At 50.1% G+C, this 25,537-nt stretch overlaps 1 protein-coding gene across 10 annotated transcripts in view; it reads right to left on the reverse strand.

The window, feature by feature from the left end:
• NCOR2 (nuclear receptor corepressor 2) overlaps positions 1-25,537 on the reverse strand; it is a 257,067-nt gene that overhangs the window by 166,802 nt on the left and 64,728 nt on the right. For all 10 annotated transcript variants that reach the window (XM_074844705.1, XM_074844700.1, XM_074844704.1 and 7 more), the window contains exon 2: positions 14,695-14,904. In XM_074844705.1, coding sequence (XP_074700806.1) covers positions 14,695-14,799 — 105 coding nt within the window. In that variant the 5' untranslated portion in view covers positions 14,800-14,904. The remainder of the gene's footprint in view (positions 1-14,694; positions 14,905-25,537) is intronic.

A 25,537-nucleotide genomic window follows, 5' to 3' on the forward strand; every position in this document is an offset into this window, starting at 1 on the left:
AGCTGCAACAGAAGTTATCTGATCAGATGTGGTGAGGATTGACATGCTCCAGCAGTAGGGAAGCTGGAGAAGTGCCCCAGCAAGGTGCGTGGCATGCAAAGAAAGGATCTGGGAGCTTAAATACCAACAACCTGGACCTGGAGACCCTCTCTCCCAAGCTGTAAGTGGAGAGAACAGCCCAGCGCTGGATGCCATGCTCTCCTCCAGACAGCTGCCGAATAGAAGGGAATATCAAAGCCCTATGTCTTTGGCCAGCAGAGGGTAAAACAAGACGTTTGCATCATAGCTTTCTGGAAAGCCAGGAAGAAAAACAGAAGTTTTAAGCACTTGGTCCAGAGGAGCCAAGAAAAGCAGATCCCCTTCCCCACATTCAGGCTCTCTCGCACGAAAGCTGAAAAGACCACACATGAAACAGAGGAGGAAGGGGGATGGTGGTGTCCAATGGCCACCACTTCTCCTTGTGCCCAGAAAGGTGCACCAGTTTTTGGAATCAGGATCATTCCTCTCCAGCATCAGACAATAGCGTGGTGCTGCTCCTTTTCTGTTATGACTGATCCTGGGAAACACCAGGAACCAAGGGCTTCTGCCAGCCCCAAACTCCTGGTCTCCACCTCCAGCCTGGCCCTTTCAGACCTCAACCTCTGGGCCAAGGGGCATCTTCAAGACAGGTTCTTGCAACATAAGGAGAGCATTACTGGGACAGCATCTACTCATCCTCATGGGGATGTTCCACTTTTGCTGTAAATCCAGGCATTAAGGGAGGATGCTACCCCGTGACGCTGCTTCTCCTTCAGCTTTAGAGCGCATCCACACAGGATGCCACGGGGGGCTGCAGGACAGAGTATGCCATCAGTCCAACCACAGATGGGACAGACTCAGACATCTGGAGTGAAGGAGCCCATTAGCTCTTACAGCCCCACACAAAGCGGAATTGCTGCCTACAATAAGCTTTCCTATATTTGCACTTGTCCTGGTTTTAAATAAAAAAAAAAAAAAATTTAAAAAGAGCGATGCAGCTCCTGACATCCACCTACAAAACAAACACTTCATGTCTGGGAAGACACACCAACAGGCCCATAACCAGGACCATCACCTTCTGTGGGCGTATAAACAAGAATTACCCATCTGGGAGGCTTGAAGGCTGTGCCCTTGAGAGGAAAAAAAAAAAAAAAAAAAGGCTCTTGCATGTCCCGAGAACCATCTGTTTTTCCTTTTCCCCCTGCCCACACTCAGCTGAGCTTTGCCTTTTCCTCCTCTAACCCCCGTCAAAAAATTGCAGGTGGAGCTCAGAGCCTGCTGGCATGACCTGAAGTGATGGGGAACCTCATTACACCAGGCCCTTAGCTCGGGGCCGGGATGGCAGGCATGCCTCTCCAGCTTCCCCACAAAGGGCAAGGCTGGCAAGCACCAGCTCCTGCTTTTCCAGACATTGCCCAACTCACTCTGACCTGCTTCGCTTTGCTCATATCAGCATTCAGTTTTACCAGAAGAAAACATAACCTAAAAATTAGTGAGGAGGATTAAAACTGACAAATTTCTTTGCCCTGTGATGAACTGTCAAAAGAACCGCGAGAGACCTGGCAGGACGTAGGTGGATTAATTGCTCAGAAAGTTAATACAGTAAATCACACTGTGAGCTATGACTCTGCTTTTCAAACACAAATGCTGGAAAGGTTTACGAGCTGCCTTCAGAAGAGGCTTCAATCTTGTTTAGCAGTGTTTTAAAGACATATACTGGGAGGCACCTTGCTGCCAGCACTGCGGCACCTTCCACACTCAGGCAGAGACAAGGGAGCAGCGTCCAGTGGGTGCCATGCAAATTCCCCTCTGCCAAAACACCCAGCACAAACGTGATTTAGTCCCCATCCTGACCTAAAACTAGCACAACCTTGGCACCTGCTCAAGGGCACCTATAAGACACCTGAAATAACTAAAAAACTCTGAAGCCCCAAGCTACACGCTGCTTATTTTCTTCTCCATTGCTTTGCTGGTTTTTATTCAATTCTATTTTTTGCTCATCCTCTCCCTCCTCTTCCTACCCTCTGCAAACCTTCCTCCCATGCCCCCCAAATCTGTTGATGTGTCAGAGCACCTTCTCCAGGGCCTCAATTCTCCCACTGCCTTTGGTCAGGACTTAGTTCCTTTTACACCAGCCTTCCTGTTGTTCCTTGTGGTCCAGGTGCTCCCACACAGAGGTACTTTGTGGAAGTTTTCACTGAATTTATGAAATTCTGCAATGTCATGAAATAGAAATTAAGGAAGCAGAAAGACCATGGGCAGTCAGGAGCTCTGGCACATCGACAGATTTTGGGATGGGAGGAGGAGGGTTTGGAGAGGGCAGAAAGAGATGCAAAGAGAAGATGAGCACTTCTGTTGATAGAAATTAAGCTTCTTCACTCAGGCAAAGGAGCGGGAATGTTTCCAAAACAAAACCAAAGCAAAGCAACCAAAATCACTTTGGAAGTCTCAATGTCAAGATCTCCTGATAAAGCAGCTTCCCAAAATATAACCCTAGGTAAAAGGAACTGTGTCCCCTCTAACCATGTAGACAGAGTATAAACAAACAGGCCAGAGCTTCCTCTCTCCAGACTGCACCATTTAGAGCCATAGACAGTTCGAGAACCATCCCAGCGCTGTCGAGACTGGGCTGCCACGGTCAGGGTTACACCCTCCTGTCCCACACACATCCCTCTGGCAGCGGCTCTCCGCCAGCCATTAGAGCAGCAGAGCACTGTCAGGAGGGTCCCAGCCCCCAGCACAGACATTTGTCCCCCAGCATCCCCCCAGCACAACCCTGCTACGCGCATCCTTGCTCTGGTGCCTCCTGTGACAACCCACCCACCGATGCGTGGCCAACCCACATCTGCTCAGGGCCAGCAGCAGACCTGGAAAACCATGGAAGTCACCCAGCCAGGAGAGGAAGGTTGGATCCCTGTCGCCGGGAGCAGCTTGACATCCAAGTGCAGTGAAGAGGCTGGGTTGTCTCTGTCTTCCAGTCCCAGAAATACATTGCTGTCTCTGTTCTTCACAAGCCACCTGGTATCACTCCATGCTGGATAGCTGGTTCCAGGGAACTACAGGCCTGTCAGCCTGACCTCAGTGCTGGGGAAGGTTACGGAGCAGATCATCCTGAGTGCCATCACGCAGCACGTACAGGACAACCAGGTGACCAGGCCCAGTCAGCATGGGTTTATGAAAGGCAGGTCCTGCTTGACTAACCTGATTTTCTTCTGTGACAAGGTGACCTGCTTAGTGGATGAGGGAAAGGCCACGGATGTTGTCTACCCAGACTTTAGTAAAGCCTTTGACAGAGTTTCCCATAGCATTCTCCTGGAGAAACTGGCTGCTCATGACTTGGACGGATGTACTCTTCGCCAGGTAAAAAACTGCTTGGATGGTCAAAGCCCAAAGAGTGGTGGTGAACGGAATTAAATCCAGTTGGTGGCCGTTCACAAGCGGTGTTTCCCTGGGCTCAGTAGTGGGGCCAGTTCTGTTTAATATCTTTATCAATGATTTGGATGAGGGGATCGAGTGCACCCTCAGTAAATTTGCAGATGACACCAGTGGGGCAAGACCATTGATCTGCTTGAGGGTAGGAAGGCTCTACAGAGGGATCTGGATAGGCTGGATCCATGGGCCAAGGCCAACTGTATGAGGTTCAACAAAGCTCAGTGCCAGGTCCTGCACCTGGGTCACAACAACCCCACAGAACGCTACAGGCTTGGGGAAGAGCAGCTGGAAAGTTGCCCAGCAGAAAAGGACCTGGGGTTGTTGGTCAACAGCTGGCTGAATATGAGCCAGCAGTGTGCCCACATGGCCAAGAAGGCCAACAGCATCCTGGCTTGTATCAGGAATAGCATGGCCAGCAGGACTAGGGAAGTGATTGTCCCCCTGTAGTTGGCACTGGTGAGGCTCACCCTCAAATATTGGGTTCAGTTTTGAGCCTCTCACTGCAAGACAGACATTGAGGTGCTGGAACATGCCCAAAGAAGAGCAACAAAGCTGGTGAAGGGTCTGGAGCACAAGTCCTATGAGAAGTGGCTGAAGGAACTGAGGTTGCTTAGCCTGGAGAAAAGGAGGCTTGGGGGAGACCTTGTTGCTCTCTACAACCACCTGAAAGGAGGCTGTAGCGAGGTAGGGGTCAGTCTCTTCTCCCAAGTAACAAGCTATAAGACAAAAGGAAATGGCCTCAAGTTGCACCAGGGGAGGTTTAGACTGGATATTAGGAAAAGTTTCTTCTCCAAAAGGGTTGTCAAGCACTGGAACAGGCTGCCCAGGGAAGTGGTTGAGTCACCATCCCTGGAGGTATTTAAAAGATGTGTATATGTGGCACTTAGGGACATGGTTTAGTGATGGACTTGGCAATGCTGGGTTAACAGTTGGACTCGATTTTAAAAGGTCTTTTCCAACCTAAATGATTCTGTGATTCTATAGCTGCCCTGACCGAGACCATCAGCCTTGCACGCAAAGAACAGACACTTCAAAACCAACAAGCCACATCTCCAAAGCTTAGGGTGAAGCCAGCTAACTAAAATTAGAAAAACAACTAGGAAAATCTACATTATTCCATTCCAAACTATGCACCTGTGCTAGCTCCTGAGGACATCACCTAAACGAAATCAATTTGGGGAGCAAGCTCTTCAGGGCTGAGGCACCTCAGCCTCACGTTGCACTTGGCGCTGGGGCAGTGACCCCCTGAGAAGGGGCTGCATGCTCCTGTAAGCAGAAGGAACACGTAGCAGCGATGTGGGGCTGTGCAGCTGCTGCTTAGGAGGCAGATGATGGGGATCACAGACAAACTGCTGCTGGTACCATCCCCAGAACTGCAGCTCCTCTTTCAGGTGCCCACAGCACAAGCATAGACTGCAATTCAGCAGTCAGCTGGAACCACAAGTACCCAGGGGCAGACTTCAGCATCCCATGTTAATGCTGCAAATCCCTGGCCTTTACACAGGGGTCCAACTCCCTTTCCCTTTCATCAAACCCGTTTCAGTCAAAGCCTGACATTGGTGATGCTGAAGACAACAGACCTCACAACTACTGCCTGCTGTGGCGACTAGTGAGGAAGGGTCTTGCAGGGAAAACAACTGAAATGCAGCTGCTTTCTGCCTAAATACAGCCAGAAACCTGCCCCAATGGGAGCTGGCTCCAGTGGGTCCTTCTGAGCACCTCCTGGGTCCACACCACAAAAAGCTGCTGGCTGGGCTGAGCCAACACTAGCAGTGTTGCCGAAGACGGACAGACACCAAGAGTGCCTACAGTGCCATAAATCACCCCGGCAGAGCAATGCAGCACAAGGCCAACGTTTAGATAAATAAAATGCTAAAGAGCCAAAAGCAGCCTCATTAAAATACATTTCTTCATGCAGCAGACTGAAGAGGTACTTGGGCCCAGCCAGAGGTGCCGAAAGCGTCCTTTGCTGCCAGCAAGGAAGGCTGGACATGTCCGTGCTGCCCCTGCCTGGGGGTGCTGGGAGGGGGAGCCAGCGAAAGCACTCCCAGTCTCAAAGTCTTTTTGCGTTATTACTGGATTCAGAAGCACCGAGAGCGCCGTCTCCCTCCCCTTCCTGGTAAACCGTCTGACCCTAAATAACCTGAGTCTATCAGGCTCATTTAGATATGCTAATCAAACTGTCCAAAGCCAGGAGACTGAATACAACATTACAGAAAAGCCCTTGGCAACACAAAAGCAGACAGCCCTGCTGTTAAAATTTTTTTTAGTTTTTTTAAAACTTTCAGCCTGCTGTCTTACCTATTATAATGTCTCCAGTGAAATCTTCTGTGCTGTCCCGACCTCAGGATAACCCCCACACTAAACTAATAACTGCAGGCAGCCGTGCAGCCTTTCTGCCTCTCTCGCTTTCTGTTTTGAACGCGTGCACTTGCTGGTGCGCTTCATTTCTCCTTCCTCTGCTTGCAGCTGCCCGGGTCCGCACTGCCTGGCCTCCAACGAGGAGGAAGAAAGGGAGGTTTGAAAACGATGCTGGAAGCACCCTCAGGCGCTGACCCACAGTGCACGGAGCCAGACAACGCTACGCCATGGCCAACAGCAGCTCTGACCCCGCTCTCCCAGATCCAGCACAGAGCACATCCATACAGACAAGGCATCTACCGACTGCTCCATCCAGATGGCATTCCCACAGCTGCAAGAATGAGCCCCCAAGGAGAAGACCCCAGAGACATGAGGCCTGCAGAAAGGAAGCCTGGAGCTGGTCTTGCAACAGAAAGGCAAACTGCTCCTCCTCTCTTCCTCCCACCAGCAGAAAAACAAGCGCAAACGCCCAGTGCTTCTGGCTTCCCTGGAAAACAGCTCCGAAGCAAACCCATGGAGACCTAGAGCGCAGCCAGACAAGCACCTGCAGCACAGCTCGAGAGGCCTGAAGCATTACATCCGTCCCCCGTCGCTTACCACGTCTTCAGCCGAGAAAGCAACCAGGAGCTCCCCGACGAGTTTCAGTGCAAAGACAGCCTCACTTAAAAACCACCGGCTCTTGTTTTGCAGTGACGCTGGGGAGGAGCGGTCCCGGGGTCAGTCACCACATCCGCCAGCTGAGCCGGCTCCCCGGCGGAGGGTGGCACTCGTGCCAGCAGCCACTGCTAATCACGGCATCGGGCACAGGCAGCACCTCACCTCCGGAGCTCCCTGGGAGCAGGAGCCCTCGCCCAGCTACAAGCCATTGCCCCGCACTGTCCTTGTCACCTTTTGCAGGCACGCAGACAGGTCAGGGCACTGCACATGCTCATCGAGGAGCAAATCCCAGCTCCTCGCCACCTCCACCAAGGATTACGTTGTGGGCTGTTTGTTACGAGCTCGCCCAGCGTCATATTGCGAATAAGTTTTATTTCTTAACAACGTGCTATTTCTGCTGAAGCACTCCCAAGTGTTTAGCCTAAATGAGGCAAATTAATAATGGTGTGATCCGAATAGTGAGCAAAAAACACCAAAGCATCCCTATTTATTTCACTATTTATAAAATTGTCCCTTATCTAATTTCAGAACAGGATGCCTGGCCCGTTCCTGCTGCTTGTGAGCAGCATGTGTGTCCTTCTGGGAACTCCTTTTAACTGCAGGGGAATTAACGGGTGAGGACAGCGGGGCTGGTGCCCCCACAAATCATGGCACTGGTGGCACGCAGAGCCAGAGCTGGCCACTTCAGAGTTGCTACCTGGCATGTCCCATACTCCTCTCGTCCCTCCAACAACATCCTGCTAGCTCAGGGGGATCTGGGGACTTTGCTGCACCCCACGCCTCACCTTCATCCTGGCCACCCTGGTTTCCACTGATATTTCCCGAGAGCAGAGGAGAGGCGAGAGTGGCTGCAGACAGCACTGGCCAGAGCACGAGCTCCATCCCTCTCCTCCTCCTGCTTTTCTGCTGGTGTTTCCCCAAATCAGAGAACGCCCTGCGCCTCCAATGACCAGAGCTATTCCCTACACAACAAGGACGGACAGAGGGGACACACAAGTCAGTGGCCCAACACGGTGGCCAAGACTTGACCGCACAGCCTTGGAGTGCAAAGCCACCCCGTCCCCCCAGGAAGCACACGGCAGGTTGAGCTTCCCACCCCACCAGGAGCACACAGCCAGCACAGAGTGGTGTGTCCCAACTTGAAACCTGCAAGGGCCTCTGACTGTCCAACAATTAATTTGTGCAGTAAGCTGCTGCTTGAGCCCTTTGGCTCATCCCTGGCTGCAGCAGGAGGCTGGGCTAGCAATTGGTGCCACCTGCGAGCCAGGCAGACCAGCTCTCCAGTCCAAGGTGGGGTGGCCAAAGCAGCAGGGCCACTGTTCCAGCAGCTTTGCCAGAGACAGAGGATGCCCCTCCACTCCTGTTCTGCACACCCTGAACTTTGAAATAATAAGTTGCTTCAAATCTCTTTCTGCCAGCAGTGAGCATGACCTATTTTAGCAGTAAAAGGAAAAGCTCTCTGGTGCCTGGATACCCCTTGGCACTGGCAGCGCAGCCGTTGCTCATCAGACCAAGAAACACGCTTTTTAGCCTTTGCCTAGAGAAAATAATTTTTCCCAAAGCCAATTCAGGTAAGAGGAAGGGGGACAGTTTGGGAGGAGCCAGGGTGGTAGCAGAGCCATTTATGCATGAGGTCCAGATGCAGCACGGGCTGTGAGGGGACCAGCATGGCATACAGCCCATCGCCCTCAGCCTCCCCAGCAAAGAGGAACCATCTTCTGCTACTGAAAACCTCCACCAAAGCGCAAAGGAGGTGGTTATTGATCAAAACCGGTTGTCCACAAGTACACTGCTGTCTGCCCAACTTCCTCCTCAAAACCCTGGGAGCAGCTCATTGCAGATTTAAGGGAAAAAAAAAACCAAAACACCACAACAAACATAAACCAAACAACTCCTCCACAATCAGCTCTACTGTTGAAGATAAGGTCAGTAATAAAAACCTGGCTGAATGCATGCATTTTTATCTTGACTATGGGGATGCAACATGTACTGAAAAGACAAATGCCCTTATTGTTCTGACACAGTCTCATTGCCATCCATCTCTCAGAAGCTGCTGACTTGGCCTTTTGTTTTAGGAGATGACCACACTGCGCGTGGCCCCTTCTTGGAAGGCATTGATTTCTGCTGCCATCCCTGCACTGAGGCCACGTCTGCTGCCAGCACCATCAGTGTCCGTACCAGCTGCACAGTAACGCATCCTTCCTAACGCCCTCTCCCCCCACCTCTCCATCAAACCGGGGCTGTCAGCAGCGTTTAGCTGTTCTGTCTGAATATACCATTCATGGAGAAGTCACGTCTCAGTGGGGACAGCTCTCAGCTGTTGTGGCTTCCCAGTCATCTGACCGGTGCCGGGTGCTGGAGCCAGCCGCCAGCCCTCTCCCTGGCAGCCAGAGGTGCCTGCAGAGCAGCAGCACAGCCATTACAGTGCTGCTTTTGAGTCTCTCTCCATCACAAGACTTTTGACCCAGTCGCATCCAGGCGCCTTTGAGCTGGGAATGACCTGTCTGCCCTTCCTCCATTCCCCACACCTGCTGCTCTGCTTCCTGAAGCCACCTGTGGTCATGAGCACCCATGCAGGGTAAGCAGCTCCCTTCACACAACAAACCCAAAACTTCCACTTAAAAGCACCAGGTCATTTTGCCCGTCACCCCTCCGGCAGCGTAGTCACCCACTATCGCCCACCACGCAACAGCCATAACCGATCTGCAGGTCCATGTAGGAGCCTTTCGCCTTTCTACACCCCCCCACTCAGCTCTCTCCTACACCTCCTTACACCTCCACAGCAAATCCTTCAGGTCAAAGAACCTAGCTTGCTCAGTATTTTGAATAGATGTGGTGACAGTGACAACCAGCAAAAGCACCCAGTCTTGCAGAAGGCGTCTCCAGGCGCTGGTGGGGCAATGCGGGCAGAGCCAGGTTAGAGGTGCAGGCAGAGGCTTTACGTCTCCAAAATGGCTTTAGTGGGTCTCTACCTTTGTCAAACCACATACGCAGCAAAAGTTCCTTCTTCCCCTGAGGATTTACAATCTTGAGATCAACCAAAAGCAAAGCATCACCCTCTGCATTAAATCACGTCCAAAAAGCAGATTAGGGAGCAACCATCGAAGTTTACAGAAGCTTGAAGAAAGAGAACTGTTTTGGATAAAGACTGTGTCCTAGGGAAAATGAACTTTAAATACAAACTCCTCCTTCCTGGCAGTGGGAGAGAGACCCCAGAACAGGGAATTATGTGTCCTGTTCCTTCACCTCCATGTTCTCCCAGTCCCACAGCAGAAAGCCACTTTTCCCAAATCCACCGCTGAGCTGCTCAGAGCTCATGCAGTTCTTCACTGGAAAGGTGCTCAAGAGAGATCCTGCCAAGTTCTTGTGACAGACCCGATCAAAGTCAGTATTTCCAAGGTGTGGTTTTGATTTTCAAGTCATTCCTTAAAACATTAGCTGGAGCCCAGCAGGCAGAATTCAGGATGTGAATCTCTGGCACAAACCGCCCCCCACTCAGCTGCGCAGCTGGTAGCAGGAGGCTTTTCTTTGCACTTGGAGGTGGTTGGAGAAGGCTCTTCACAGCCTGAGGGATTTTAGCATTTGGCACCGTAAACTCTTCCGTTCTGCAAGTTCCTGGAGCACCGACACAGACTGGCATTTTGCTTCCAGCAGATAAAAGTGTGAATAACTACTCCAAGGAAAACCAACACAGCAGCAAAGGCGCCTGGCGCTTGTAATGCAAAATACACTGCCTCTCTGCAGGTTTACCTGGCATCGACATGCCACGCTGATCATGTCACTGCAGAGGCGAGCTAGCTCCTGCCATCTCGGGATGCATCTCCTCACAGCACCTTCCATGGCAGGACGCAGGGTTTAACTCACCCTGCTCAAACTGTTGGGAGGAGGAGTCTGGGCCGGGAAGGCGCTTGATTCCCCCCAGGCCACCATTTGGCCAGGACACCAAATCAACACACAAGTTTGCACCAACCTCTTGTCTCTGGTTCAGACAGACAAGGAAGTTATTTATCACAGGCCAAAGAAAACAAGCGATCGGCCTGGGACGCTCCCGCACAAGTGCTGGTTTGCAAACGGGGAGTTTAATGAAGAAACTACAGAGCTGCTCCCAGACAGGAGAGGTGGCACAGGAGAAAGCACAAAGGTCTCAATCTGGAGCAGAGGGGTTCGGCTCACCTCTCTGCCTCAGCTGAAGCAATGTGCAGGGAATGGGGGCAAACAGCATGTGGGAGCCATGCCAAGGACCTCTTGACTTGCAGGGAGGGGATACTGCTCACTGATGGGGATTCAAGTGACAACAGAACACCAGTTTCACATGCACACCCAATCCTACCAATCCCCAAACCTGTTTAGTATCTCTAGTAGCTAAAACACTAAAAGTACCCCAAAAGTAGAAGCTGTTTTGGCACAGAGGCTGCTGCATCTGTGTGCCCCGACCCCCAGCATCTCCTGCAGCTGATGCCAGCCCCCTGGAAATCCCAGCCTGCATCCCAAACCAAGCTGCATCATTCCTGCAGCTCCAAAATATCAGGGCACTAACAGGAGGAGGACTGGTAAGGAGGGCACAGCAAGAAACTGGATCCACAGGGGAGGAAGAGAGGGGTACCCTTCTGTCCCCAGGGAATATTGATCACAGAGGCTTTAAAAGGAAAGGGGGACATGCGCTATGCAGGGAAATTGATCTGTTTACAGAAAATATCTGCAGGTTGCCTGAAAATTAATATCCTTCACAGGAAAGTTTCCTTTGAGAGAGCATGAACTTCGGACACATTAGAAGGTTAAGAGCGTAAGTAATGCGTTTTTCCACCTTTAGCTAAAGGTCACGGAGCATTCAAACAATTCCTCTGTTCCCAAGCTGAACATGACAGGAGTCAGCTAAGCACCCCAACATTACAGCTAATGAATATGGAAAACAAAAATGTTTCCCCTGCAGTTTGGCCAAGAACCACTCAGTGCTCTTAAGAAGAAACTGCCAATCATTGGTGATCTTAATTTTACCTAAAGAAAGTCAAACAAACCAGAACCTTTTCACCAAGCTTCCTTCTTCCCTTTAAAAAAGCATGCCATTTGTCAAGTTTTTTTTACAAGTCCTTTTTTTTTTTACTAAGATAGAATTAAATCTAGGGTCATTATAAAATATCACACCGTTTTGACATCCAGCCTGACAGCTGTTGGGACCAGAGCTGTCTCAGTGAGGAGGAGGACGACACCCCGATACAGTTGGGGACCAACCTACCCCGCATCACCATCAGAGCTCAGTCTGGATCAGACCCACGGATTCACAGCCCTGCCGAAAGCTGACACCTAGGAGTGAAACCAGCCAACAAACATCCTCACTTGACCAGTACTGGATATTCTCTGCCAGCTCCAAACACAGCAGTAACTCCTGAAATGTGCTGCTGGGAGATGGTGCCTGTATGTACAAAGCATTATTTCTGTTTATTCACTTGAAATGCATCTTCCTCCCCATTCTGTTGGGTTTTATATAATGGGAGAAGAAAAATGCCCAAGACTGCTTCCACTGCCTTCTGCCCCTTCACAACGTCCCCTCTCACTTGCCTCATCTGTGAAATCAAACAGCTGCAATCCTTTAAACCACTTTTCATAAAGTGTCTCCAAGCCTAAAATAATGTCACGGCTCATTTCTGAGCTCAGTATTCCTGCCGCGCCACATTTCCCTGGGTGCGACTGTCACAGTTGGACTGTGATTATTTATTTATATTATAATAGTATTTGCTGCCCTGCTGCGCTCAGCCCTGCGCACGCGCCCAGGAGTGACCCAGAGCGTTTCCACCACCAGGATAAGGATCCCTGGGCTGAAAAATTCCCAGTTCTCGGGAAAGGATGTCACGGAATGCAGCAAACCAGAATCAAAATCTAATTAGATGCAAGACACACTAGTGTTGGGTTGGTTTTGGCCTCTCTTGCTTTCTTCCAAACAAGCTCTCACTGTGCAAACACACCCCATGACAAAACTGACCTGGCCAAGACATGCAAGCAAATACCACTGACTTTTAATATTAAACAGCACAGCAACTTCAAAGCAACTGGGCTCTCCTCTCCCAAGCAATCCCACCAGAGATCAGCTCCAGCCCCAGAGCCATGGCCAGGTTCCAGCTCACGGCACCGCCGAGCAAGAGACACGTGTTTGCAAACAGCTGAGAGCGGCAGGGCGGATCATGCAGGGACACGCTTCAAGAAAGGCTCTGCCTACCCTCCCAAGGAGAGGCAAGGTGCGTTTGGTTTGCGTGCGGCTGGCACACTTCTGCTGAGAGGAGGCTTTCGGCTTTCCATCCAAAAAAAAAAAAAAAATCTCAGCTCAGACCTCTCCTGCATCCAGACACCTCAAAGGTATCACATAACTTCAGAAGATTACACGCGGCTGTAAAAATAGCTTCTAGAAGCAAATGCCAGCAACTTCTTCCAACATTAATATGATAGAATAAAAACAGTATTCACTCTAGCCAGAGAGCAGGGCAGGTTGGAGAAACCCAGAGCTCCAACTTGCAAACAACTGCCCTGCTTGGTTCATTCTTGCGACACTAAGGAGAAGCAACCGGGGTTTGCAGGAGACAAGGACTCGACACCCCAAGGCAGGAGCCTTTCGCACTCTTCTAAAATCCACTTCCGCAGTGGGCACTGAGGTTTCTTTGGTCTGTTTTTAAATCATGGCTTTGCAACAACCACAGATCTTGCTCACCTGGTCACATCCTCCTCCTGCTCGGGTTTCTGATAAAAAGAGAACTGGGATTTTCTTTTTGAGACAAATGCTCTCATTCCGTCCAAATAAACAAGCTCACACCGATGGAAGCAGAACTCCCATAAATTGAACCAGGTCAGCGTGTCTCATACCCTGGATGAAAAGCTTCTTTGTGCAGAAGCACGCAGGCCCCGAGTGATCTAGATGAGCCAGCTAACGCAGCCAAAAGCTCGTCCTGTGCCCTCCTTAACGTTTCTATTTCAAAGCTTTTCCAAACTCCAGCCCTGCTCCCTGGGCCACTCTGCTGAAGCTCAGCAAAAGAGGGCAGACGAGGGGATTTCATCCCTTCACTGACACTTCGTGGGTTTCCAGGCTTTCAAGTCAAACCTCGAAATCATCACAGCAGGAATTTTACCATTCAATAGTCGTCACTGTCAGAAGCATAACCCTGAGACAAGGTCTCCTCGCTAACTTGTGTTACAAGCACCTTCCCAGCTGTGGCCACCTCACTGTAACCCACCAAGAAGCGGCTCCAAAGAGCAGCCTCGCAAGCATGTGCCACACCCCAGCACCTAATGAGATTCATTTAAGCAGCTTCAGCCGACTAAAGCTGTTCCACTAAGGAGAGTTTTTTCCGTTAAGGGCTTAAACCTAAAACATTCAACCATCCAGGATGAGCAAGCACAGACGTGAGTGACATGGCACAGAAAGGAGAGGCTGGATCCGGGTGAATTAACCTGTGCAAGCTCCGGTGCATTCAGAAAAACACAGCCAACAACAAAAAAAAAATCATCACCAGCTTATGCCTTGATCCAAGAGCAAGACCGCAGGTCAAAGGTAAGAGGGGGGGGGGAAAAGTAAAGAAGGATAAAATGGAAAAGAAATCAGCAGCTCTGTTTTCTTCTTGCTCTGCAGGAGTGCCACCACCAGCCAGGAATGCCACGTAAGGAGGGGCAGATCTCCTGACCCAAGGGCAGGTGGCAGGTTCACCCCCCCCCAGTCTGCTGGAAATCAGGAGAGCTCTCCTGTGGGTGTGAGGAACAAGGACCGGGCTCGCTGGGAAGCGTAAGCCCATCCACAGGAGAGGATGCTCGTTCCCTCGCAACTCAGCACCAAGGAAAGGCCACATCGAAGAGGGCTGGAGGCCACATGCTCCTGCTCCACAAGGATGGTCAACCTTCCCCTCTCCCCCCACGCTGGTTGCTGCATCCAACCGAGGGTTCTCTTGTCAGGAAGACAGACTTGGGTGCTCAGAAGTGATGAGCCAGAGCACATCAGCACTGCCACAGCAAGTGCCGGGAAGAGGCTGGAAAGGGAGAGAAAAGCTGAAAGCACCGTATAGAGAAACAAAAGAGGATCCCACAAGAGAGGAACGATGAAATCCCATACCACAGGCACGGAAACGGTCTGATTTCTCTGTAACAGCCACATCCGAGATGAGCGCAGCTGAACCACTGCCCCAGCAACGGGGACACGCCACACACCTCCTACCCTGTGAGCAGGTAGGGAAGGAAAGTCTCTTGACTTACCGCATGTGGTCGAGCAATCTGAACCGGATAGGACATGGCGTGCGGGGGGTAGCGCGGCTCGGCAGCGCGCCAGCTCTGCGTCACGGGCTGCGTAGATCCAGACATGTTGAAAGAGCAGGCGCGGCGGTCGCTGCTTCCAAATAACCGACAAAGGATTAGGAGAGCTCAGAGCTCCTCTTCATCATGTGTGCTTTCCACGTCACGCAACAACTGGAAGGAAACAGGAAAGCAGCAGGTTAAAATTCAATCAACCATGGTCCCGTGAGACAACCGAACATCAAGTCTTGGGTGATCAGCAAACCCTGACTGCCCTCGATCTTCTCCAGCAGCCCCATTTTCCACTTGGCAAAAACCACTGCCAAGTGTTTGCTGTGGTTTACTCCTATCACAGGGAAGTCCAAATATAAGATTATCCCAAATCCATCCCACCTGATTGCCCTGGGAAGCCTTCCCCCAGCACCAGCAGGACCAGGCCTGCAAACCACCATCAATTTATTTGGACCCTTTTGATCTATGTCTCCAAAGTTTCTTGGAGACAGGTATTTTTGGGGATGGTGACTTCGTTCCCAAAAGCACAAGCTAGAGTTTTGGGACTTCAACACGAGGTCCAAAGGCACAAGGTCCCTCCTCAGCCCATCCCCTTCCCCATCAACACTCTCACACAGCCTCACATGTTCCTTCCAGTTCCCTCCTTTGTGAGCTGTGGCCATTTTGCAGCCACCTGATGTAAACCCTGATTTATGCCAGGAGGGACCGACCCCCCCAGCAGCCATCTCCATCCATGGGGCTACACTAAAACCCAGGACTAAAGCATGTCACACGCCTCCAGTGCCACATAAATATTACATGAGACTTTCTGGTCAGGACCAGGAGCCAGAGAAGACACTGTGGCCTCAAGGGTATTTTCACAAACACCCATGACACCCACACATTTGCTGCTTTACCGCATGTTGCAATTCTTTTTGCAGCTGTAACAAAATCAGGAAAACCAACAAAGTGGAAAGACTCCCCTCGGCCCCACCGAGAGATTTACAAGTTACTGATTTTTATAGATACTTCACGTACTTTGTTTGGTGAGGATTTTAAGTCTCCTGGTTTTTGTCTAGATTTCAACGAAAAAGTAACAAACATCTAAACACTGCCCTTCGTCACTGCCAGTTTAAGATGCATTAACTATTATTCTCATATCAATGGTTAGTTATACAAAGCATGAACTCCCACTGCTGCTCGGGCTTGGGGGATGCTGCCAGGACTGAACCCGAGCAGGGAGAGCCCCAGCTCCCTGGCTTCCCCTCACCCAGGATCTGCTTCTCCACCCCACACAATGCTGAGCACACTCGTACGCCTCCTCCCCAGCAGAGGTACACGTTACGTATAGATTTGTGCAAGATTTTTGGCAGTATCAAACTCTTTCATCAGCACACCAGGAGCAGCAGAGAAAGCTTCCAGCACCATGAGCTCCCCAGCGGCATCCCCCCACGCTCTCATGGTCTCTGCTGCACGGGCAGCACAGCCAGCTTGAGCCAACACAATTTCAACTGAAACAGCAGTTGGTGTGTACAAAAACCAACAGGGGGGTGGAAAAAGGAGGGGGGGGGGGCGGGAAGGGGAAGTTTTTCTTTTTTTCCTCCTGTGAGACCACAGATCAGCCTGTGCTGATAAACCACTTGCTATCTGCTGCAGGCAGGCACAGGACCGCCTCGCTGGTTTGCCAGCATCCACGCACAGCTTACCAGCCAGAAATAAAAATCAAACCAAGGCAACGGTCCCCAGCAGGCTGGGCACGACAAGCAGGGCAACAACAGCAGGAGAAAAGCAGCCTAAGGACGCCCCCTTTACAAAGAGGTCGAGTTTTACAAAAATAATATTTTTCATCAATTTCCCTTTAAGGCCTAAGGATGACAGACATGAAGACACATCCCCATGTTCCTGCCGAGGGTCAGCCGAGCACCTTTTGCAAAAGGTATTTTGCCACGTTATATTGGGAAAACACACAGCAAGGTCTGGCTCTCAGGGCAGGAGGAGGAGGGACAACCAGGTCCCCTCCTGCTTTCGGCTCACTCCCTGCACAGGAGCTGGCATTCCCCTCCAGCCCTGCACCCATACATCCCTGCCAAGTCCCGAGCACCTTACCTGTCACCCCGGTCCCGGGAAGCACTGGGAATAGCCCGACCCTCATCCCACGGGGCCAGCCTCCCCACGCAAGAGCTTGGTGTGCTCGGTGCAATCCACCCCGGGGCAGGAAAGCCCCTGCGCACGCGGGGGAATTCAGAGACACCCAGAAGGCGGCCGGCACGTATTTATACTTCCAGTATGACTACCCCACTTCCCTTCACGCTTCCGACTGGATAGGATTTTAATTGCCGATTCCCACCCAAAGCTGGGAGGCATGCCGGGTGCACGCAGTTCAACATCTGCTCCGTTCACCCTCCCAGGACACACCACCGCTCCCCAGCTCTCCTGCAGCCCATGTGTGCTTCTACGGGGGCAAACCCTCCCTGCAGCTGCCAAGGACACGTGCACGATGCTCTCAAGCGCTCCAAAAGCTCGCTGGGATCTGTAGAAGTTTAAGGTACTTTCCTAATAACGGATTCAAACTTGGACATCTTGGCTTGCAGCCACCTAAGAGTTAATTAGCACATGTAAATATATGTATATATACACACATGTATATATACACACTCCAAGTTGGGGGTGGCCCAGAGCCCTTGGCAGCTTTCAGCAAGCCAACTGCTTCCCTGGAAGCTCAGCAGGTACACCAGACCATGCTGTGGCAGCTGTCTACAGCAAAAGAAATAGGATTATTTTTCTTTTTTTTAAACTCTTCAGATCAGAAGTTCAGCTTTAAAACTCAGCACCAAGTGCAAAGTCACATGGTGTCAAGCTCTAAAACAGTTTAAAAGCTTTTTCGCTTCTGTCTGTGCAACCAGAAAAAGAAGTTAACTCTGTAGTAGAGGGATACACACGTTACGGGGGCCAACTAAACTGTCCTGCACCAAGGCACGCTGCCTGCGAGCCGTGCTGGTGGTGTGCACTAACCACACGCTAGCAGGACTGCAAAAGGTTTTTTCCTTACCAAGGGCAGCAAACTCCCTCTGCCTCAACAAGAAGCCCTGGAAAGCCAGTAGTAAAAATCATGTGCTTGCAAACAGGCAAAGCACTGCCCGTGCATTTCCACACCTGCAAACCATGGAGCAGCAGGTCACCAACAAGATCACAGCACAGGCCGAAGGCCCTGGATGCTCTCCACAGCAGCTGGACTGTGGGCTGGAGCCAAATGAGGTCACCCAAGCACTGGGGCAGCTCCACAGATGCCATCGCTTAGAACCCATTTTTATGTGTGCAAAGAAAGGGGCTGCTGCAGCGTGCCCAGCCCAGCGCTGCCCCGAGGAGCAGGAGGGTCGTGGCCAGCCGGCAGCAGCACTGGGGGTGCTCCCACTGGGGAGCCAAGTGGGAGCATAACATCTTGCTTCAGGGCTGGGTGCAGCTGGGACTGTGCTTGGCCACCCGTCCCCAGCAAAAGATACTGGGGTGTCTCCTCATCCGCAACCCTCTATTAATTATTTCTAAGAGAGGAACACAAACAATTGAAGCAGATTAATGGAAATAAAAGAGCAATAGTGCAGCCAGGCTCTTTAAATCTTTAAGATCGAACTGTTTGGTTCCTACTTTTCCTAACTGATTTTGACGAGGAACAGACATTGTCTCACAGGAAAAGTATTTCCCCCCCCAGTTGGAGTCTCCATCAGAGGCCGTTTTATCCACAAACCTGCGTTAGCCATTACAGCGCTAGGTACGAGGAGATTTACAGTCTCTGATTAGGAACAGGAGAAAGCTGGAGGTTACCAGCAAGCGCAGCACAAGGGCTATAACATGAACCTGCGGAAGAGGCGAGAGCTCACCAAGGCTCCTGCACCCATTTATTTCCACCTGCTTGGGAGACTCCCAGGATCCTGCCCCACTGCTTAAGTCTTCCAAACCTCCACCCTCCTCCCCCCTGCTAACTCCATGCAGCAAGTCACCACCATCCTGCTCCTCTGTTCTTCCTCTTCATGTGCCATTTACCATCTAAAATAATTTCCCCATCACCTGTTCTCCCTAATTTACACCCTGAAAGCACTCTACAAGCCACTGCAAGTTGCTGCAGGCTCACCTGCATGCAGAGGAGCTCTGCCTGCACACCCGGCTGCCCGAGCGCCTGACAGCTCCCAGCACCATATGCCAGCTCAGGCACAGCCCGTGCTAACGGGGTGTACAGCACCAGGCCAAGCACACTCATGTCCAGCCCAAAAGATGGGCACAGACAAGCTCATGGCAGCCTGCAGTCATCTACAGGTTCACAGTCAACACCACTTAGACACAGGGTCACCCAATTCCATGCCAGTCCTTCGGCCCAGCTCCTGACCGCAGCAAAAGCTTACACTGTACCTTGCAAAAACCCTACAGGTCTAAAATAAGGCTGTGCAATTAAATTGAGTTGCAAAAAATTTAATTAACATAATTCAACACACCTGTTGCTCTTCAAAGTTAGAGTCAACCCTCCCACTGGTCTCCGTACTCCTCAGGGAGAGCAGGACTCCCAGGTGAGCTCCCTGGCTTGCCACTGACACAATATAAATGCGGGTGAGTTGCCATAATTAGCCCATGCCTTAGTTCGTCTGGCTGAAAGGTGAGAACAAGACACTCCAAGCTCACAGAAAATACCAGTTCATCTATTCTCGTGAGAGTTTTACAGATCCTAATGAAGACACACTGCTCGAGTTCAAAATAAACTTTTTCTTTAGGCAAGGACACGCTGAAATAAGATTAACAGAATATTTTGTTTCTTAAGTCCATAGTAATGTTACTCAACTTGTGGTCTACAGACCATGAATGGTCTACAAAAGACGTTAGGAGGCAGCCCACAAAATGACTGCAGAAGACCTTATTAAAAGGCAACGACTAGTACCACCATACCATGCAGACAAGGCAAATACTTAAAATGCTGCTAGCACTCACCAGGGCACATTTAAGTGAAGAGTACTGACAACAAAGCTAATGTTTAATTACAGTAAATCACGTAAGTTTTTGGAAAAAACAACCAAGTCACCTTTACTGAAATGCTAAATACATGACGATTTTCCTCCTCAAACAAGAAAGAAATGGTATATATCATCTGCCACTCAACTCATGTATTTTGAACTAAAAGTTAAGGAGCCCTTTGTCTATAATGCTTAATTAATACAGAGCTGGAACATTCACCTTCAAGAGACCAACCAACCCATGATGCATAAAAAAAACTCCGCACACACTTGTGTGCAGCACAGCAGAAAAGCATATTGCCTGTCGGCAGCCGTCCCACGGCCGGTAAGGGCACTGACAGGCCATGCAGCTCTAGATCAAAACCAGACCTGAAAAGCAGTTAAGAGATTTACCCACACTTGCTTTAAAGGACTAGTGGAAGCAAAAATAATTAAGACGTGATGAAAATGGGTAGAGAGACATTCCTAAGAAATGCACCACTATATAATGGTACTGCATTTGTCTAATCAATATGTGCATGAAATTTTCTTGGAAGACAGTTGACATTACACACAAATATTTGTATGTACTGTATCTATTAAGTCCTTTCAATAGGAAAGCAGGCCGTCTGCCATAAATTTAGGGCTCTATTCAGAATAACAAAGACAACCATGTCAGTGTCTGCAGCCTGGGAATCCACAGTAGCGTTCAATCACAGCGGGGTACAGAGGTTTTAAATTAAAATAGCAGCACAGGGTCAACAGGAAAGATCAGGCACACCCTGAGCTCCGTGGCATGGAGGAGAGGTTATTTCAACCCCAGGGTCAAGGCTTGTACCTGCATGTGATCTTAAAGCATTTTTCTGGCCTTGGCAGAGTACAAAAGAGAGGCGGGCTGGCAGCACCCTGCACATCATGGCCAGACCCTGCGGTTCCTGAGGTGCACCTCAAGCAGTGGTACCTGAAGCAGCTCTTGCCCCGTTCCCCAGCTTGCCCACTGACAGCAGCCCTCCTCCTTCTTCTCTTCTGGCCAGATGAATTTTGAACTAGATTAACTTCCTAGTCTGACTGACAGTGCAGATGCACAAGCAATTACAGCAGCAGATCTGGGGGAAGAAGGGGCATCGCAGCACCACAACAGGGCTGCCCAGGGCAGGATGTTACCCTTGTCAGAAGGTACAACCAGTCCCAAAGGCCACAGAGGGGACAGCAGCAGCTCAGGAGCTGAGGTCTCTCATCCTGGTTTGCTGCCTCCTTGGTGGAAACCTCTAAGGCTGCATCAGCTCTCCCACCTCAGCATGGTTCCACGCAGAACCGGTTCTGATCCCTGATGAAAGGTGACTTCTCTGCCCTGCTCCTATCACTGCCCAAAGCAACAAAGCAGGATTTGCAACTTGTGTTTCTCCTTTTCAAACTTGCCAAGCTATTTTGGGCACGGGACCCATGTTTAGCTCTGCCCCGAGATAACCTTTGCCAACATTTGTGTACAGATCTTGGCACTGCAGCTGCACGGAGCAAAGTCGGAGGCTTGGATATTGCCAGCCCCACTCCCGGTTGTGTTTTGAAAGGCAGGATTGCCAGACAGGCTGCTCTTGGTAGCGATGCGATGCTGGCCTGATGCTCTGGCAGAGGAAAGTGCATGCTAACTGCACGCTGCAACTCCTGCCACTAACAGCCCTCATTCAGATCCCGGCCCTCAGCAGAATAATCCAGCTACTTGGGGCAGATGAGACATCTGCACCACCTGCCCCACCACGGACACCCCTTGTCAGATGAGCACTGGCAAGGGATCTCGCATGGTTTAAGTACCTCCCAGCCTTCAGCAAAGAGGCAGCAAGTGACCTTGTGATAGCTCCCAGAGGGGCACGTATGTGCTTAAATGAACAAGACTGACCCATTTCTCTTCACAGGAGCGCTTGGCTGTCACTCCCCAGCTGCAGGGACACTGCCTTATTAAAATGCACAAGCCACACACCAAATGCCAGCCTGGCCATGGCTCCAGCCTCAGGTCAGCATCAGCGTGGCTGGCCTGGGCCTCTGCTTTTCAAATCCTGCCATAACACGCCTCTTTCCCTTTGACTGCCCTACTCCCGTTGTTGGATTTTCCCCTCCTAATTCAATTAAAAAAACCTTTAGCGTCTCCTGATTTTTGCAGCTGAGACTGCGAAAGCACACAGACGACCTGTGGATGATCTGGAGAGCAAGCCTGTCAGCAGGGATGCGATGGCAGAGCTGCTCCCGTTACGCAGAAGCATCACTGCTCCCGTGCCAGGGCACCCACGGCCCTGCAAGCCCACTCCATGCTGCTCTGCCGGGAAGCGGAGTGAGCCAGCACACACACAGCCACACAAACCCACAGCTACTGACTGGCAGCTGCAGTCTAAATGCCCAAAAGGGACACTTCAAGTAATTAAAGATACTGACAAGGAACAGCAAAAAAGAAACCCACACTAAAAAAAAAAAATAAAAAATAAAAAAGAAGGAGGTGGGATTTGGATCCATGCATAGGCCATTCATGGAACAAAGGAGTTATTTTAAGTCCAGGCTGGAAATAGAAAACAAATTAGACCATGCAAAGCCTTTGTTGAAGATGATCTGCAAAGACAAATGGAAACGCCCGGAGAGGAAATTAAAAAAAAAAAAACAAAAACCAAAAAACTAAACATGAAACTACCCGGGCACTGCGACTGCAAAGGGAAACAGGGCAGGGGACTAGATGAGAAAAGCAAATGAAAGGAAACAGTGACAGGTAAATGCCAGAGCACAGATTAGGCAGCCAGAAAGGAGACAAGAAAATCAGTGCAGGACAGCAAAAGCAGACCAGCAGAATTGACTAGTAAAACCCCAGGGATGGAAAAAATGCTGGAAATGCCCCGTTTTCTGATAGAATCCCAGCCCCAAGCTCCAGATACAGGAATGCACAAGTTGAAACTAAAAAACACATCTGCTGGGGCAAGATGGACTGTGCAAAGGCACAAACCAAACCCTCCTCCTCCTGTTCTACCCAAACCCCTGTCTGGCAGCCTGAAATGCTGCAATACTTGTCCCATGCTGGCACATCCACCCAGGATCCAGCGCAATTTTAACCGTGGGGCAAGCGCAGGCAGCCTGTTCCATGGCAAAGCTCCTTCTTTCCCCACTCCCAGACCCCCATCACTCCCTGGTCCCCTCTCCGCACACACCGTACATCTTTTCCACTTCAGCTGCCCCCCTCTTACATTAAACATGGGCTTAAATATTGTAACTGTTACACAGTACTAATCTCAGTTTAATAAATATACACAAGCAACTTTAAGGGGAAAAAATGCAATTCCTTGCCAACGTGCAATAATGATATAGTAACCCTACGACTGCTTCAGCCACACTCCCAAGTACATTAAACAGCACATTAACAACCAGCCTTGTAACAACACATCATCCCTACACCCATTCGCAGCTTCCAGGAGCTAACCTAAACCCCAGACTACTCAGATAAACAAGGCTTTTAAAATGCAAGGGAGATTATACCAAGCACCTGCGAGATTTATTTATATATTTTGCACAGAACACGCTGCTCATTTGATTTTCAAACCCTTCAGTTCATACTGCTAAAGAGACAGGTCCTCTGATGTCTTGGGCACGTTCATGAAAGCTAGGGGAGTCATCTCTTCGAGATCCTTTTGTTGAACAAATTACTCAGCTCAGGAGTGACATTTTCGATTATTTACATCCTGAATAAAGAAGGGAAATTCATTTTCTGGAGTTCCTAAGATAAGTTCTTTGAGGCGGATGGTACTGCTAAACATTCTCCCCTTTCACACGTTCCCAATTTCAAAGACGACAAAACATCTTCGCCTTCTAAATTATTCCTTTTCTTTCATGATCCTCTAATGATTCAGGAGTCTAAACTTCACACAAGGATCTTTGAAGAGCACCGACTGCCAGCATAAAAGCTGAACTATTGTGACAAACTGCACAATTTAATGCCTCTGTAGAAAGAAACGTGCAAAGGAACAAAATACCTTAGGGAACCGAAACAAAGCCTGCAAATAAATTAAATGACCTGTAAACTAAGGTACTCAAAAATATATGAGATGCTATGCAGCTGTGCCATAAAATATCACGAAAAAAGGGAGTCATTTGGGAGTGGAGCTGTTTTAAACTAACCCACTTTACTCCAGGTTTGCATTGAAGTCGCTATACTTACCCAGCACATCACTGCACCTCAGATGCAGGATAGGAACTTAAGTAATGCTAACTCAATTGCTTGTGATCGTCTGTCAAATACCAGCTCTGAACCCTCCACTAGGCCTTTCTCCTAACATCCCCCGGGTAATTACTAGCAGATAGAGTCAATTTTCAGCCCAGGTTAATAACTGGATTCCAGCCATTTGTTCCTGCACATTGCTGCTGCTTTCACTTCTCCACAGGAAAACCGATGAGAAGTTCAAGCTCACTGGTGGCCCAGCGAAAGGAGCTGTTCATTAGTTCATAGCGGATCAGCCGGAGAGACAGGTCTAAGCGGTAGGAGCCATTAATTGGGTATGTTCTGCTTTCCTTGTCTAGGTAATTAATAGCTTCTAGACAGAAAGTCAAAGCCTCTCTAGAGGCACCAAAAACATTTCAATATTTGCATACAACGTGTAGCGCCTCACAGAACACGGGACAGTTTGCAGCAAGGGAAGGGGGAAGGTGAACATCACCTCCACCTCCTGCTCCATCCCCTTCCCAAACACCCCTGTACACAAACCAACAGCCCATTTCAGCAAGAGCCCTGGCATGCAGCAAGCGCAATGCAAATGGCATCACCCCTTCTGCATCCACAGGAGAGTCTGACCCTAGAAAGGAGGTGACGTGCACAGCTCCAGCTCTCGCCAACTTCACTCAAAGGCAAATGGCACTTTGCAGGAGCCAAGCTTTGGGTTATGTTTCTACAGACAGGCTTACAAAACAGATGGGGATTCCTGATGTGTTTAATAACTGAACCCATACAAGTGGGCAAACGGGATTTCAGTGCCTCCCTGCCAAGCTCAGTCCTGCTGAGAACACGCTGTCCAGAGCCGTCAGTCAGTCCCCACCAGATGAGGACTCCTGGCTTTCTGATCAGGATGCTTCTAAAACTGCAGCCTGGTCATACCCTTTGCAATTTGCCTTTCCTGGGCTTGGAGCAATGGTTTTCAGCCTGTCGCTGACAGGCTTCTGGGAGCCTGTGGACTAGTTTGAAGGAGTCCTTGAAAGGTGACTGAAATTCATGCTACACAGATGAGACATCTTGAAGGCTCCGCTCTTCCACAGCGAAGCAATGAGCATCAGCAAGATGGGGTCAGAAGCCTCTGGCCCCCCCTACCCCAGCGTACCAGAGGGACGGGGGAGTTCTCCCTTATTTCCCAGCAAAATGTCCAGTCCCTGGGCTATCAGTCCACCCTGTTTTGCAATTGCTGAACTCAAAGCTATTTATTAATAATAGTTATTACTACCTTAAAAAAAAAAAACCCTCAGTTACCAACATCAAGCTATTCCTAAGATGACTCACTGGCCCAATTCACTGCTGGTGCTGTGCAGGCACAAGCAAGTACCTCCCTGTCACCCTGCACCTACCAGCCCTGGAGCTGAGGTTTCAGAGAGTTCCTCACCCTCCAACCCTTCAGCCACATAGCAGAAACAAAGAAAAACCACGAGGGAAACGCCTGACAGAAAGCAACCCTCATCAGCTGGGAAGCACCTCTCCTGGGCAAACAGAAGCTCTAACACCAAGTCATTTAATTTGAACAAAACTGGTCTGGACAAGAGCAGCAGGGAAGGTGGAAGAGAGAATAGCAGAGTCATAGTCCCAAGGTCAAATATTGCTTTTGTAGAGCTACAAA

Source organism: Strix aluco, chromosome 18 (genome assembly GCF_031877795.1).
Source record: "Strix aluco isolate bStrAlu1 chromosome 18, bStrAlu1.hap1, whole genome shotgun sequence".
Classification (NCBI taxonomy): domain Eukaryota; kingdom Metazoa; phylum Chordata; class Aves; order Strigiformes; family Strigidae; genus Strix; species Strix aluco.